This window comes from Oncorhynchus kisutch, unplaced genomic scaffold, assembly GCF_002021735.2.
Source record: "Oncorhynchus kisutch isolate 150728-3 unplaced genomic scaffold, Okis_V2 scaffold3796, whole genome shotgun sequence".
NCBI lineage: Eukaryota > Metazoa > Chordata > Actinopteri > Salmoniformes > Salmonidae > Oncorhynchus > Oncorhynchus kisutch.
This window is the reverse complement of record NW_022265741.1, coordinates 37,675-55,000: the sequence shown is the minus strand read 5'-3', so window position 1 is coordinate 55,000 and position 17,326 is coordinate 37,675. Positions and strand designations below refer to the sequence as shown.

The window sequence follows — 17,326 nt, the reverse complement described above, 5'->3', positions numbered from 1 at the left end:
GGTAGTAGTAGTAGTAGTGGTAGTAGTGGTGGTAGTAGTGGTAGTAGTAGTAGTCGTAGTAGTGGTAGTGGTAGTGGTAGTAGTAGTAGTAGTAGTAGTGGTAGTGGTAGTGGTAGTGGTGGTAGTAGTATTAGTAGTAGTGGTAGTGGTAGTAGTAGTAGTAGTGGTAGTAGTGGTGGTAGTAGTGGTAGTAGTAGTAGTCGTAGTAGTGGTAGTGGTAGTGGTAGTAGTAGTAGTAGTAGTAGTAGTAGTGGTAGTGGTAGTGGTAGTGGTAGTGGTGGTAGTAGTAGTAGTAGTAGTGGTAGTGGTATTGGTAGTAGTAGTAGTAGTAGTAGTAGTAGTGGTAGTGGTAGTGGTAGTGGTGGTAGTAGTAGTAGTAGTAGTGGTAGTGGTGCTGGTAGTAGTGGTAGTAGTCGTAGTAGTGGTAGTGGTAGTGGTAGTAGTAGTAGTAGTAGTAGTGGTAGTGGTAGTGGTGGTAGTAGTAGTACTAGTAGTGGTAGTAGTGGTGGTAGTAGTGGTAGTAGTAGTAGTCGTAGTAGTGGTAGTGGTAGTGGTAGTGGTAGTGGTAGTGGTGGTAGTAGTAGTAGTAGTAGTGGTAGTGGTATTGGTAGTAGTAGTAGTGGAAATAGTAGTAGTGGTCGTAGTAGTAGTAGTAGTAGCAGTAGTAGTAGTGGTCGTAGTGGTAGTAGTAGTAGTAGTGGTCGTAGTAGTAGTAGTAGCAGTAGTAGTAGTAGTAGTAGCAGTAGTAGTAGTAGTAGTAGTAGCAGTAGCAGTAGTCGTAGTAGTAGCGGTAGTCGTGGTAGTGGTAGTGGTAGTGGTGGTAGTAGTAGTAGTAGTAGTAGTAGTAGTCGTAGCGGTAGTCGTGGTAGTGGTGGTGGTAGTGGTAGTGGTAGTAGCGGCAGTAGTAGTAGCGGCAGTAGTAGTAGTGGTCGTAGTGGTAATAGTAGGAGTAGTAGTAGTAGTAGTAATAGCAGTAGTAGTAGTAGTAGTGGTCGTAGTAGTAGTAGTAGTGGTCGTAGTAGTAGTAGTAGTGGTCGTAGTAGTAGTAGTAGTGGTCGTAGTAGTAGTCGTAGTGGTAGTAGTAGTAGTAGTAGTAGTAGTAGTAGTAGTAGTAGTAGTGGTCGTAGTAGTAGTAGTAGTGGTAGTAGTAGTAGTAGTAGTAGTAGTAGTTGAAGAAGAAGAAGAACAACAACAAAGTTGAGTAATAAAACCAGGAAATGGTTCCTATTGTTTTTTCACCATTCATTTTTCCATCTGGGATTTTAGAGCTACTTATGAGGTCTGTGTTTCATGTTGTCTTACCCTGGCGTGATGTTTTGATAACTGCTCAAACTCTCTCCGACAAGGAAACTTTTATCAATAATTATCATCGCACATTTTTTAAGGTAAATTGAATGTATTGATAAAACTCCGAGAGAGAATGACACGACTATCAAAATGTAAGGTAAGCAAAACACAAAACAAACAACTAACTCTAATTGTAGGTCAAATTCACAGTGTGAAAAATGAATTGTTGTAAAAACCATTCGAACCATTTTTACGTGTTTCTGGGCATAATGACGCGTCCACGGTGTCAGGATTTATGGCTGATTTAACATCGTCAACCCTGTTACGGTCAACCCTGTTACGGTCAACCCTGTTACGGTCAACCCTGTTACGGTCAACCCGGTTATGGTCAACCCTGTCACGGTCAACCCTGTTACGGTCAACCCTGTTATGGTCAACCCTGTTACGGTCAACCCTGTTATGGTCAACCCTGTTACGGTCAACCCTGTTATGGTGTTATGGTCAACCCTGTTATGGTCAACCCTGTTATGGTCAATCCTGTTATGGCCAACCCTGTTACGGTCAACCCTTGTACGGGCAACCCTGTTATGGTCAACCCTGTTATGGTGTTATGGTCGACCCTGTTATGGTCAACCCTGTTACGGTCAACCCTGTTACGGTCAACCCTGTTATGGTGTTATGGTCGACCCTGTTATGGTCAACCCTGTTATGGTCAACCCTGTTACGGTCAAACCTGTTACGGTCAACCCTGTTACGGTCAAACCTGTTACGGTCAACCCTGTTACGGTCAACCCTGCTATGGTCAACCCTGCTCTGGTCAACCCTGTTATGGTCAACCATTTTATGGTCAACCCTGTTATGGTGTTATGGTCGACCCTGTTATGGTCAACCATGTCATGGTCAACCCTGTTATGGTGTTATGGTCAACCCTGTTATGGTCAACCCTGTTACGGTCAAGTCTGTTATGATCAACCATGTTATGGTCAACCCTGTTATGGTGTTATAGTCAACCCTGTTATGGTCAACCCTGTAATGGTGTAATAGTCAACCTTGTTATGGTCAACCCTGTTATGGTCAACCCTGTTATGGTAAACCATGTTATGGTCAACCCTGTTATGGTCAACCCTGTTATGGTCAACCCTGTTATAGTCAACCCTGTTATGGTCAACCCTGTTATGGTCAACCCTGTTATGGTCAACTATGTTATGGTCAACCATGTTATGGTCAACTATGTTATGGTCAATCCTGTTATGGTCAACCCTGTTATGGTCAACTCTGTTATGGTCAACTCTGTTATGGTCAACCATGTTACTTTATTTGTCATTTAATAGGCACCATAGACATTTATTTAACCTCTTGAGATGGAAAACATGTTTATTAAACTGAACATCAACTCTTCATGACATAATGTTAAAATGAGGTGAAATCACAAGTTTCACTCCCCACAAGGGACTAATGTTGTAGAACAGCCCCTGTGATCTGCTCATATCATGAATGTGAAGGTCAGTTTGTAGCCTACTATGCAGTTACATAATGGCTGTTGAAGTTATGGCTCACATTTCTTGGCAACAATAGAAGTCAGATAAATGTGCTGATTGGAAGGAAATAATTAATATTAATGTAAAAAAACTAAATTTCCCTAATTTTAAGGTCAACCCTGTTACGTGAAGTGAACCACAGATTATTGTCCATTATATTAACACGTACCAGGGAGTGTCACCACGACACCAAGGCTCTGCACAGGAAATCAGACACATACCAGGGAGTGTCTCCACTACACCAAGGCTCTGCACAGGAAATCAGACACATACCACATATCAGCAGAGTCCCAACACCTTACCACTGTTACACCTGGTTATCAGCAGAGTCCCAACACCTTACCACTGTTACACCTGGTTATCAGCAGAGTCCCAACACCTTACCACTGTTACACCTGGTTATCAGCAGAGTCCCAACACCTTACCACTGTTACACCTGGTTATCAGCAGAGTCCCAACACCTTACCACTGTTACACCTGGTTATCAGCAGAGTCCCAACACCTTACCACTGCTACACCTGGTTATCAGCAGAGTCCCAACACCTTACCACTGTTACACCTGGCTATCAGCAGAGTCCCAACACCTTACCACTGTTACACCTGGCTATCAGCAGAGTCCCAACACCTTACCACTGCTACACCTGGTTATCAGCAGAGTCCCAACACCTTACCACTGCTACACCTGGTTATCAGCAGAGTCCCAACACCTTACCACTGTTACACCTGGCTATCAGCAGAGTCCCAACACCTTACCACTGTTACACCTGGCTATCAGCAGAGTCCCAACACCTTACCACTGCTACACCTGGTTATCAGCAGAGTCCCAACACCTTACCACTGCTACACCTGGTTATCAGCAGAGTCCCAACACCTTACCACTGCTACACCTGGCTATCAGCAGAGTCCCAACACCTTACCACTGCTACACCTGGTTATCAGCAGAGTCCCAACACCTTACCACTGTTACACCTGGTTATCAGCAGAGTCCCAACACCTTACCACTGTTACACCTGGTTATCAGCAGAGTCCCAACACCTTACCACTGTTACACCTGGTTATCAGCAGAGTCCCAACACCTTACCACTGTTCCACCTGGTTATCAGCAGAGTCCCAACACCTTACCACTGTTACACCTGGTTATCAGCAGAGTCCCAACACCTTACCACTGCTACACCTGGTTATCAGCAGAGTCCCAACACCTTACCACTGTTACACCTGGCTATCAGCAGAGTCCCAACACCTTACCACTGTTACACCTGGCTATCAGCAGAGTCCCAACACCTTACCACTGCTACACCTGGTTATCAGCAGAGTCCCAACACCTTACCACTGCTACACCTGGTTATCAGCAGAGTCCCAACACCTTACCACTGCTACACCTGGCTATCAGCAGAGTCCCAACACCTTACCACTGCTACACCTGGTTATCAGCAGAGTCCCAACACCTTACCACTGCTACACCTGGTTATCAGCAGAGTCCCAACACCTTACCACTGTTACACCTGGTTATCAGCAGAGTCCCAACACCTTACCACTGTTACACCTGGCTATCAGCAGAGTCCCAACACCTTACCACTGTTACACCTGGCTATCAGCAGAGTCCCAACACCTTACCACTGTTACACCTGGCTATCAGCAGAGTCCCAACACCTTACCACTGTTACACCTGGCTATCAGCGGAGTCTTGTCTGGCAGCGAAACAGGTCATTCAGCCTCATTTACTGCCTTTAAAAAAAACATATCTGATATGGCTTAAACAAATGTGGTTTCTAATGACAATTGAGATGTACAATCTATGGCATAAGGGGACCACAAGCGGATAAGAGGCAATCTGTCATTTTGCTTAAGACATTAATGAGCGAGCTAGGACGGACGTAGTCACTATAATTATTTGTTTCGCATTTTTTAAATGTACAGCGACAGAATTCACAATGTGGGCCGTTCTTACAGTGTTCTCCCTGCACACCAAGTCAGAACAGTAGGATAAATAATGGGGGCATATAAGCAGACAATGAAAGCTCTTACAATATTCAATGATTACATTTCTCTAAAACAGATTATATGCTACATGTGCACCACCAAGTCAGAACAGTAGGTGAAATTAAGAGGGGTAAAAAGACTGAATCATTAGGGTGAGGCACATGGGCTACTAACATCTTACTACACAACATACACTTAGTATTACTTTCTTAGCTACGGTATACATATCTCCCTGGCATATTACAATATTTATGCAGCAGCATAGAAAACAGTTGTTAAATTTGCTATTTCCAACTCGTTGTGTTTATGTCCAATGGCCGATGGGCACCGATATGTTTTGTCTATTATTTCTCATCATATGATTTGCCAGTAGATTTTGACTTGATTCATGATGATGACTGCTAGCTTGCTAGCTAAGATTTTGAAGGTATGATGTTGACATGATCAGTCCAAACAAAGCTACTGTACATATGTGATTTGACGTCATTTTATCTGTGGCCAATGACTTTGAGCCTTCTTGGATGGGCATTTCTAATGTAACTCTATGGCAACACCCAAGGGGCTAGAATTCTCGAGGTCTCCCCTTAGACTTGGAGGTGACGTAGTTTCACCAATGGGTGACAGAACACTGAGTCAATCAAGGCGCAACGCTTGTATTTTCTGCTGGCTCGCCCCACCACCACTAAAAAGCACTGAGCTGGGCTGAAACACCTGCTTTTTGTGAGTTGCCTTACTCAAGAAATCAAACAAGCAACCATGTTTCTATAGAGCTTTATTAATTCAATGATACATATATTATAAAAAATTACATTGTTTGCAAACTGATGTGTCACATATTAATGCCAAAATAACATGCAAAACAAGCAAGCCACCATTTTTGGGTGGGATTTGATTTATGTTGGTAAAGATTTGGGGCTCATAACAGCTCCACCTGCCCTGAATCACTGCACCCATAAGTGATTCGTTGAGAGCCCTGCAATAATGAGGCTGGTCGACCCCACACTCTTGAGTGTTGGGCCAAGAGCTCTGACATACAGAAACCAACAGAGGTCTCATATAGTAAACCTATTAATGCTTAGTCATGGCTGGTTCCACCACAACTGACTCAATGTGTCGAACCAACACATATCTAGTGGATGAGGTGGCCAACTATTCAGAATCCTCTGTGTTCTCTTACGAGAACCAAGAACTGTTGGTTCTTAGAATAGAGGATGAGGAGAGACTTTGTTCGGAACAGACAAGATGTGCACAGCCGTGGTGAATTAGGTACAGATTTATGTGAAAACAGCAATTTACACAACCAGAGTAACATGAGATGTGGACAGCCGTGGTGAATTACGTACAGATTTATGTGAAAACAGCAATTTACACAACCAGAGTAACACGATTGTACACACCTATCATTTATATTACCAAACACCCTGGATAGAGAGGTTAACACACTAGAGAGATATTCATACCAAACACCCTGGATAGAGAGGTTTACACACTAGAGAGATATTCATACCAAACACCCTGGATAGAGAGGTTTACACACTAGAGAGATATTCATACCAAACACCCTGGATAGAGAGGTTTACACACTAGAGAGATATTCATACCAAACACCCTGGATAGAGAGGTTTACACATTAGAGAGATATTCATACCAAACACCCTGGATAGAGAGGTTAACACACTAGAGAGATATTCATACCAAACACCCTGGATAGAGAGGTTAACACACTAGAGAGATATTCTACATTGTTGCTCCAGTGTCTTACTGAACATGACCCTGACTAGAGTGAAACATCATATTGTGTTTGACACAGAGACACTGAGTCACCATCATACCAAATATGAATCCCTGGATAGAGGGGCTCAGTGAATGTGGAGGTGAATGTGTTCAGGTGGGTCAGTGTGTCAGAGGAGACTCTGTAGAAGGACAGAGTGCCGGCTGGCCAGTCCAGATACACTCCTACTCTGTGGGAGCTGGAGGAGGGGACGTCTATTGTAGTGGGATTATTATTGTGCCAGGCAATGTAACTGTTGTCAGAGCAGGACAGAATCCAGGACTTGTCATTCCATCCAAGATAACAGTCCTTAACCCCTCCTCTCCTGCTGATTCCTTTATATGTCACTCCTATATCAGCCCTTCTCCCACTCCACTCTACCTCCCAGTAACAGCGCCCAGTCAGACCCTCTCTACACAGCACCTGTCTACAGTCCTCAAATCTCTCTGGGTGATCAGGATACGGCTGCTCCTCTCTCCTACATGTCACCTTTCTGTTCTCCTCAGACAGAGCAAGGTGTCTGTTTACTGTGTTTAGGTCCAGTGTGAGATCACAGACATCTGATGGATGAAATCAGACACAATATTAGAAATCATCATCATTCACATTAGAATGTTAACTCACTTTTCACTAATTCATTTAATGTAGATGTTTCTAGGTATCAAAAGGAGAAGTGAAGGTAACTTGAGACTTGTTGAATGATCATATGTTATACTGTATGGTTATATAAAACACACTTATTCCCATTAATTACACACACACACGTATGCATGCATGAACAAAAACACACATTCCTTATGTAACACGGACACACACACACACACACACACACACACACACACACACACACACACACACACACACACACACACACACACACACACACACACACACACACACACACACACACACACACACACACACACACACACACACACACACACACACACACACACACAAATCAACTCTTTGTAAACGTTGGTGTCCCTGATTTCTGCTTCTGTAGAACTACAGCTGATATTTAATATGACCAAGTAAGTAATGATGGTGGTCTTTGACTTTGACTTGAATTAAGACTTATTCTTAGTCATATTCTTCACAGCAGTCAACACTCACATTTTCTAAGTCCAGGTTTCATTGTGTACTCTCCACCATGTTCCACACTGTAGCGGTAAGCAGAAGAACAGACAGTCATTGAGTGATACACCTGAACTCACACACACACACACACACACACACACACACACACACACACTCATCATATAACTTTGTCCAGGTGGTGGTAAGAATGTTTGTCTTAACTAGCCTGATAAGACAAACATGTCTGATATGAACATTGACATAAACCCTCTACATACTTGAGTTTCTCCAGTCTGCAGTGTGGATCCTCCAGTCCAGCAGAGAGCAGTCTGACTCCTGAGTCTCCTGGGTGATTGTAGCTCAGGTCCAGCTCTCTCAGGTGTGAGGGGTTTGACCTCAGAGCTGAGACCAGAGAAGCACAGCCTTCCTCTGTGACTAGACAGCGTGACAGCCTGCAAAGAGTCAAATCATATTAAAATCACACTGATATTCTTTGGTGGTGAAAATGGAGAGGCAGTACATTTGTTTCTAAATGTGCAGGTACATCAGTGTCCTGAAACCTGCCATATCTATTCGTAAAATAGTGTATCATCATAAAAAATGACAAATGATCAAAGTATTGCCTGCAGATAGAAACATGTCTAGTACAAATATTATAGTAGACTGACCAGACCAGTTTAAAAAGCAGTATCAGTCAGAAGACAGACAGTGAGGAATCAGATTTAGATTGTATTGAGTATACAGTCCACACCATATCTATTTAGACAGTGATGAATCAGATTTAGATTGTATTGAGTATACAGTCCACACCATATCTATTTAGACAGTGAGGAATCAGATTTAGATTGTATTGAGTATACAGTCCACACCATATCTATTTAGACAGTGAGGTATCAGATTTAGATTGTATTGAGTATACAGTCCACACCATATCTATTTAGACATTGAGGTATCAGATTTAGATTGTATTGAGTATACAGTCCACACCATATCTATTTAGACAGTGGGGTATCAGATTTAGATTGTATTGAGTATACAGTCCACACCATATCTATTTAGACAGTGAAACTAACATTTTAAATGTGGCTCTATTCTCCAACATTTTGAATTTCAGATCAAATGTTTCATATGAGGTGACAGTTTATAATTTCACCTTTAATTTGACAATCTTTTAAGACAAACTGTTTCAACAAAACATGCTAACCTCTCACCATTACCAATAACAGAGGCTACAACAAAACATACTAACCTCTCACCATTACCAATAACAGAGACTACAACAAAACATACTAACCTCTCACCATTACCAATAACAGAGGCTACAACAAAACATGCTAACCTCTCACCATTACCAATAACAGACTACAACAAAACATGCTAACCTCTCACCATTACCAATAACAGACTACAACAAAACATGCTAACCTCTCACCATTACCAATAACAGAGACTACAACAAAACATGCTAACCTCTCACCATTACCAATAACAGACTACAACAAAACATGCTAACCTCTCACCATTACCAATAACAGACTACAACAAAACATGCTAACCTCTCACCATTACCAATAACAGAGACTACAACAACACATGCTAACCTCTCACCATTACCAATAACAGAGGCTACAACAAAACATACTAACCACTCACCATTACCAATAACAGAGGCTACAACAAAACATGCTAACCACTCACCATTACCAATAACAGAGGCTACAACAAAACATACTAACCTCTCACCATTACCAATATCAGAGAAACATTACCTCTCATTCGTCATTATTCACGATTCATTCCTGATTATTATTATTATTATTTATTTATTTTTAAACCTTTATTTAACTAGGCAAGTCAGTTAAGAACAAATTCTTATTTTCAATGACGGCCTAGGAACAACTTAAGTTAACTGCCTGTTCAGGGGCAGAACGACAGATTTTGTACCTTGTCAGCTCGGGGGTTTTGAACTTGCAACCTTCCGGTTACTACGCTCTAACCACTAGGCTACCCTGTAGCATAACAGAGGGGGTCTGATCTTTGTGCCTCTGTAACTTTCTCATTCATCACCATTCAAGATTAATTCATGATTAGTCATAATCATGGTAGCATCCACATGAATGTAGAAGTGTTCAGAAACATCTTCTATTCTTACTGACAATACAAGTGAAGTGACTCCAAAATGACAGGACATTATTCACCATTCAGTTTCTATCAGGAAAAACATCCAAAACACAACCAAGACAAACTGCAAATTAATTCAACAAGTTAGTAGAATCACAAGCTTGATGTAATCACTGCAGGCATGGAACATGGGACCAAATACTAAACTTTTGACAAAATAAATTTGTTAAAATGTATTAAGACTTCTTTAAATGGATACATAACTCCTTTCTTAACGAGCAGAGCATTAATTAACCTCAAATAAAAGGTGACATTATATACTGTCCACTAATATGAAACATTGTATCTCAAATCCTAAATGCTGGAGCAAAGCACCACATGTAAAACTGTAAGCTTCACTGTCCAAACACATATGGTGTGGACTATGTGTGTCTGGTAAACACATGTGGATCTGGTGAACAGTTATCACTTGTTGACCAACTACAGGAATACTGACCTCAGAGTCTCCAGTTTACAGTGGGGATTCCCCAGTCCAGCAGAGAGCAGCTTCACTCCTGAATCCTTCAGGTCATTGTTACCCAGATCCAGCTCTCTCAGGTGTGAGGGGTTTGACTCCAGAGCTGAGACCAGAGAAGCACAGCCTTTCTCTGTGACTCCACAGCCTGACAGCCTGCAAAGAGATCATCATGACTTCACAAACACACTGTTAATTTAACACCAGTAGTGTAGGACAATGGCAGATGCATTTAGTGTATGCTCTCAAACAACATATAGATTCATCTTCTGTCTCCTAGAATTGTATGGTCATTTTGTTATAATATTGTGAAAATCAATGCATTTATTCGATATGATATACATATTATAATACATATTTTTCTCTAAACTGAATATTTCTTCCTGATGATTAGTTCTTATATGTCATTTTATTTACTCACAGAACAGCTCTGGAGGCTTTGACCACTGGCAGCAGCCTCAGAAGACCTTCCTCTGATCTGGAGTATTTCTTCAGGTCAAACACATCCAACTCCTTTTCTGAAGTCAGCAACACAAAGACCAGAGCTGACCACTGTGCAGGTGACAGGTTGGGTTTTGAGAGACTTCCTGATCTCAGGTATCGTTGGATCTCCTCCACTAGAGAATGGTCATTCAGTTCATTCAGACAGTGGAACAGATTGATGCTCCTCTCTGGAGAGGGATTCTCCCTGATCTTCTCCTTGATGTACTTGACTGTTTCTTCATGGATCTGTGAGCTGCTTCTTGACTTTGCCAGTAGACCTTGTAAGTGCTTCTGATTGGACTCCAGTGAGAGGCCCAGAAGGAAGCGGAGGAAAAGGTCCAGGTTTCCCGTCTCACTTTGTAAGGCTTTATCCACAGCACTCTTGTAGAAAGTAACTTCAGGCTCGTCTTTTGTTTGCGGTTCGGCCATTAGATTCTCATTGTTGTTGATGAATGAGAGGAACACATATACAGCAGCCAGAAACTCCTGAATGCTCAGATGAACAAAGCAGTACACCTTGTCCTGGTACAGCACACATTCCTCTTTAAAGAGCTGTGTGCACAATCCTGAGTACACTGAGGCTTCATTAACATCAATGCCAGCCTCTTTCAGGTCTTCTTCATAGAAAATCAGATTGCCATTCACAAGCTGTTGAAAAGCCAGTTTTCCCAGTGACAGAATGCTCTCTTTATTCCAGTGTGGACCTGTCTCTTCTTTCCCAAGATACTTTTCATTCTTCTGTTTGGTATGAAACACCACAAGGTGTGTGTACATCTCAGTCAGAGTCTTGGGCATCTGTTCTCTCTTATGTTTCAGCATGTGTTCAAGGACTGTTGCAGAAATCCAACAGAAGACTGGAATGTGGCACATGATGTGGAGGCTCCTTGATGTCTTTATGTGTGAGATGATTCTGCTGGCCAGGTCCTCATCACTGAATCTCTTCCTGAAGTACTCCTCCTTCTGTGGGTCATTGAACCCTCGTACCTCTGTCACCTGGTCAACACACCCTGAAGGGATCTTATTGGCTGCTGCAGGTCGGGTAGTTATCCAGAGGAGAGCAGAGGGAAGCAGATTTCCCTTGATGAGATTTGTCAGCAGAACATCCACTGAGGTTGACTCTGTGACGTCCCAACAGATCTTGTTCTTCTGGAAGTCTAGGGGCAGTCGGCACTCATCCAGACCATCAAAGATGAACAGAACTTTGTACTTGTCGTAGTTGGAGATTCCTGATTGTTTGGTTTCCATTGAGAAGTGATTAAGAAGTTCAATGAAAGTGTGTTTGTCCTCTTTCATCAAATTCAGCTCCCGAAAAGGGAATGAAAATACAAATTGGACATCCTGATTTGCTTTTCCTTCAGCCCAGTCCAGAATGAACTTCTGCACAGAGACTGTTTTTCCAATGCCAGCGACTCCCTTTGTCAGCACAGTTCTGATAAGTTTGTCTTGTCCAGTTAAGGGTTTGAAGATGTCGTTACATTTGATTGCAGTCTCTGGTCTTGCTTGTTTCCTGGTTGTTGTCTCAATCTGTCTCTGCTCATGTTCATTATTGACCTCTCCTGTTCCACCCTCTGTGATGTAGAGCTCTGTGTAGATCTTATTGAGAAGTGTTGGGTTTCCTTGTTTAGCGATCCCCTCAAATACACATTGAAACTTCTTCTTTAGATTAGATTTGAGTTCACGTTGGCAAATCACAGCAGGATCATCTGAATCTAGAAATAACACAGAGGATATTAATATTACGTCTGTTTTAATGTCTACAGTATTGAAGGACTGTTATAAAGTTGTAAATTATAATAATTTATTATCTTAACTGACTGTATAAATGTGTAAATGTTTTCATAATGCATTACAGACTGGTGTGACTGATTATATTATTATTGGTATTATTGATGGTATTATTAATGTTGTCTCTCTCTCTCTCTAAATTAATCACCACAACACATCCCTGCTGCTACTTGATGAGGTCACTAGGTGTTGTGTTAAGGCTGCTACAATATCATTGAGTTACACAGCTACTTTAGCTGTACTTTAGCTACAGCTTTTAAATGTTATAAAACAGCATTCAACATGAGGCAGACAGCGCTTACAGTTCTCCAGTGTGTCAGCAAGCTCCTTCTGGTTCATTTTCCTCAGGACGTGCAGTGTGATCTTCAGAGCCCCCTCTCTGGCACTGCTCTCCTGCTTCTCATCTTCAGCATCCACCACTTCCTTATCCTGCTTCTGACTCTCAAAGCCTTCTGGGAGTTCTGGACTAAGAATCCTCTTGAATATCTTCAGCTCGTTCTTCACAAATGTCATAATTTTCTCTTCAAGCAACTGAAATAAATCAAGTAAATAAGTTAAGCAAGAGAATAAATGCTTTCTCATTAACACATTAATGAATGATTGACAGATCAACTTTACTTGAGGTAAACAAAAACAAATGTACATAACAGGACCACATACACTGAATATGGAGGCCAGGTCTGTTCGATGACTCTGGGAAGACTGATCACTGAGAATCTCTGACTCTGATCTCTCCTGTTGGTTTCTGTGGACAAAACATGAGATTACATCTCCTCATCCAGGGAGTACGCGCACACACACGCACACACACACACACACACACACACACACGGAGGGAATGTTGTGTTTGTTTAATATTGTTTTAGGACTATGAAGATGGACAAAAGGATGAGCCTATGGATTATGAAAACAACAACAATAAATTGGAAAATGGGAGAGGAGAAATGACTAGAGACAGTGTTGTTTAACTCACTGACCATGACCCATGAGTTCTTCTTACCTTTGTTCAGTAGAAAAGTCTCCCTCTCTAAAGTATATAGGACGATCCATAGACACGTCACTCTTCATGGACTCACAGCTGGGAACAGGGGAGGCTGGTCTCTTCAACCGGGAGGGTTGAATGATGTAATTTATTGGAGGGCTGGAAGACACACTCTCGAGGTTGTTTACTCACAATATCAGATATTAAGATTATTTTTTATAATGAATGTATACTGAGGTTGAGGTTCTGACTAGTGATTATTTACCCGGGGTTCAATACCTGCTATTGAGGCGTCCTGAAAATAATATTCAAAAGTTTGGTCCTTGGACACAGAGGGGTTAAACACTAAAGTTACCGTCCATCTAGTGAAGAGAGGAGAACCGGACAGAGGTAGCCAGCATCCGTCAACGAGAGAGGGAGAAGCCTCACCGGGATTTAACAGGTGGAAGAAACAACCGGGGAGCTCCATCGGTCCACAAGAAATGCAGACAGCCGGTGATGATGTAGTGGTAGCTATGGTAACTAGGATGCTGCTGGTAGAGTAGCTAGCTAGCTTACCGAGCTGTACCGAATAGCTAGGATAACTCGGATGCTGCTGGTAGAGTAGCTATGGTAACTAGGAAGCTGCTGGTAGAGTAGCTATGGTAACTAGGATGCTGCTGGTATAGTAGCTAGCTAGCTTACCGAGCTGTACCGACTAGCTAGGATAACTAGGATGCTGCTGGTAGAGTAGCTAGCTAGCTTACCGAGCTGTACCGACTAGCTAGGATAACTAGGATGCTGCTGGTAGAGTAGCTAGCAGGTCGTTCGTCTGTCTCTCGTCTCGATGATGAATTCGGTGAACCACAAAATGAAACAAGGATAGAGAGTGAAAAGGATCTGGCTACACTCATACTGTCCCTGACCGTAAAGAAAAAAGCAAATTGAACAATAAACTTCGGTGTCTCAACACTGTAACAAACTCCGTCGTTATTCCCCAAGATCACCTCAGTCCACTCTGCGCGTAACCGGACAATATGCTTGGCGCCACACCGAACGTGGACGCGGACAGTTCTGTACGGGGACGCGGACAGGTCTGTACGGGGACGCGGACAGTTCTGTACGGGGACGCGGACAGTTCTGTACGGGGACGCGGACAGTTCTGTACGGGGACGCGGACAGTTCCAGAACACGGACATGAGCAGTGGAACACAATCAACTGAACCCAGTCTTTACAGTGGGTTACATTAGTAATATTCATTTATTATTATTATGTAAAACAAACATTCTATGTCTTTTTATAACATTATGTTGAGATCTGGGTCCATACCCACAAAGTGTCTCAGAGTAGAACATTGGTCGTATAAGTGCTGAGAATAAAGACATTTTACACTTATGGGTATAAATGACCTAGTTACCTACCCATTACCTAAATTACCTACCCACCTAGTCGGCAGATATTTAGGACACCTCGTGAGCTGTCCTAAGTAGTTAAGAGTTAACAGCAGCTGTCCTAAGTAGTTAAGAGTTAACAGCAGGTGTCCTAAGTAGTTAAGAGTTAACAGCAGGTGTCCTAAGTAGTTAAGAGTTAACAGCAGGTGTCCTAAGTAGTTAAGAGTTAACAGCAGGTGTCTTGATAATACTATAGAATAATGCAGTGAGTCAGTGGTTCCTGAGCCACATGTAATTGCTTTGCAGTAGTTAAAATAATGTTTTTATATTTCTATGTGATCAACCCATTAATAATATAGACCTACATGCAACAGTATGTCTTGTGCTTTTGGCAATGAGTTATGTATAATAATTATGTATAACTGCATAGCATTTTGTCTTCATTTTGGCAGATTAACTCATGCTTATTTCTGAAGATTAACTCAGGTTGGAGTTGGCGCTGTGACCGAAAGGTGGCTGGTTCGAATCCCGGGCCGGGTGCTGGAAAAAACAGGTGGAATTGATCTGACCACTGGAGGGCTGCTGGGTTCACATCCTCAAAACATGAACCTTTTGTTGATCAGAACTCTAGAGGTTCTTCTTCAATGAACACTCAAATATATGATTTATTCCTTAAGGAACCTTATTTTCTAAACACATAGAGTGTATAATAATAAACACGTTGTTCTTCTGATTATTTAATTATCTACATCATGTTATTTCAAGTTCTCCCTTTGGAGCACAACATCATGTTGTTATTTAATTATCTACATGTTGTTAAATAATAATCCTAAACTGGGCATGGATATAAATTGGGCATTTGAAGGCATCTAGGGTGTAATATGTGATCAATGAAAATGAACATTGTATGCAACGTTGTGGGCAACATTATTGGCAAGGGACTTGATGCCTTCTATTCCAAAGATATTTAGAGTTGTTAAACGGGTGTGAAGAGTGTGTTGATATAACGGTAACAACCATCAGAATTGGTTTAAAAAAAATACGCATTCTACTATACTAGGCAATAATTAAGAGCAGGCAAAGTGGTCGTGTCATGTAAAAATTCTATCAAATTTCTGACATTGCAACGAGTACAGTCAGGGTGCCATGGAACCCTGCAGTACCTTCCGCAGACCCCGGATTGAGAACCCCTGCAGTACCTCCACAGACCCCGGATTGAGAACCCCTGCAGTACCTCCACAGACTCCAGATTGAGAACCCCTGCAGTACCTCCACAGACCCCGGATTGAGAACCCCTGCAGTACCTCCTCAGACCCCGGATTGAGAACCCCTGCAGTACCTCCCCAGACCCCGGATTGAGAACCCCTGGAGTACCTCCTCAGACCCCGGATTGAGAACCCCTGCAGTACCTCCCCAGACCCCGGATTGAGAACCCCTGCAGTACCTCCACAGACCCCGGATTGAGAACCCCTGCAGTACCTCCCCAGACCCCGGATTGAGAACCCCTGATTTAGCAGATGCTCTTATCCAGAGTGATTTACAGTAAGTGCTGTTTTAGGTGAGACAACCCATATCACATTCAAATATACAGGATACGAACATTCCATTCCTGATGAACAATGGATATATAGTGTTTCATCTTAAGATAGCTATTTATTTTTTGAATGAACTCGATAAATTCTTTATAAATGGTCATCTTACCTCTTAGCTTTGGTGTCATGTCCCTCAGAGAGATGCATTTTAGAGGCAAGGCCCCCCTCCTCTCTCGCCCCAGAGAGACTCATTTTAGAGGCAGGGCCCACCTCCTCTCTCTCCCCAGAGAGACTCATTTTAGAGCACTGACCCCTAAACAGAGATCCAACATGTTAGTTGTGGTTAACACAGTGACAACTAAACAGAGATCCAACATGTTGGTTGTGTTTAACACAGTGACAACTAAACAGAGATCCATCATGTTGGTTGTGGTTAACACAGTGACACCTAAACAGAGATCCATCATGTTGGTTGTGGTTAACACAGTGACAACTAAACAGAGATCCAACATGTTGGTTGTGGTTAACACAGTGACAACTAAACAGAGATCCAACATGTTGGTTGTGGTTAACACAGTAACAACTAAACAGAGATCCAGCATGTTGGTTGTGGTTAACACAGTGACACCTAAACAGAGATCCAGGATGTTAGTTGTGATTAACACAGTGACAACTAAACAGAGATCCAACATGTTGGTTGTGGTTAACACAGTGACAACTAAACAGAGATCCAACATGTTGGTTGTGTTTAACACAGTGACAACTAAACAGAGATCCATCATGTTGGTTGTGGTTAACACAGTGACAACTAAACAGAGATCCAACATGTTGGTTGTGTTTAACACAGTGACAACTAAACAGAGATCCATCATGTTGGTTGTG

General features: G+C 42.2%; 2 protein-coding genes across 2 annotated transcripts in view; both read right to left on the bottom strand.

The window, feature by feature from the left end:
- Window positions 1-16,763, bottom strand: part of LOC109885820 (NLR family CARD domain-containing protein 3-like) — a 122,397-nt gene extending 105,634 nt beyond the window's left edge. Inside the window, exon 1 of the mRNA XM_031820958.1 lies at window positions 16,614-16,763. The gene's annotated coding sequence lies outside the window, so the exon portion shown is untranslated. The remainder of the gene's footprint in view (window positions 1-16,613) is intronic.
- On the bottom strand, window positions 5,561-8,103 carry LOC116371868 (stonustoxin subunit beta-like). The gene is made up of 3 exons (XM_031820960.1): window positions 7,935-8,103; window positions 7,693-7,739; window positions 5,561-7,136 (listed from the first exon to the last, which is right to left on the bottom strand). Exons 2-3 carry the CDS (start codon window positions 7,712-7,714, stop codon window positions 6,583-6,585), a joined length of 576 nt encoding a protein of 191 aa, XP_031676820.1. The 5' UTR covers window positions 7,715-7,739; window positions 7,935-8,103; the 3' UTR covers window positions 5,561-6,582.
- Window positions 16,764-17,326: the final 563 nt, after the last annotated feature.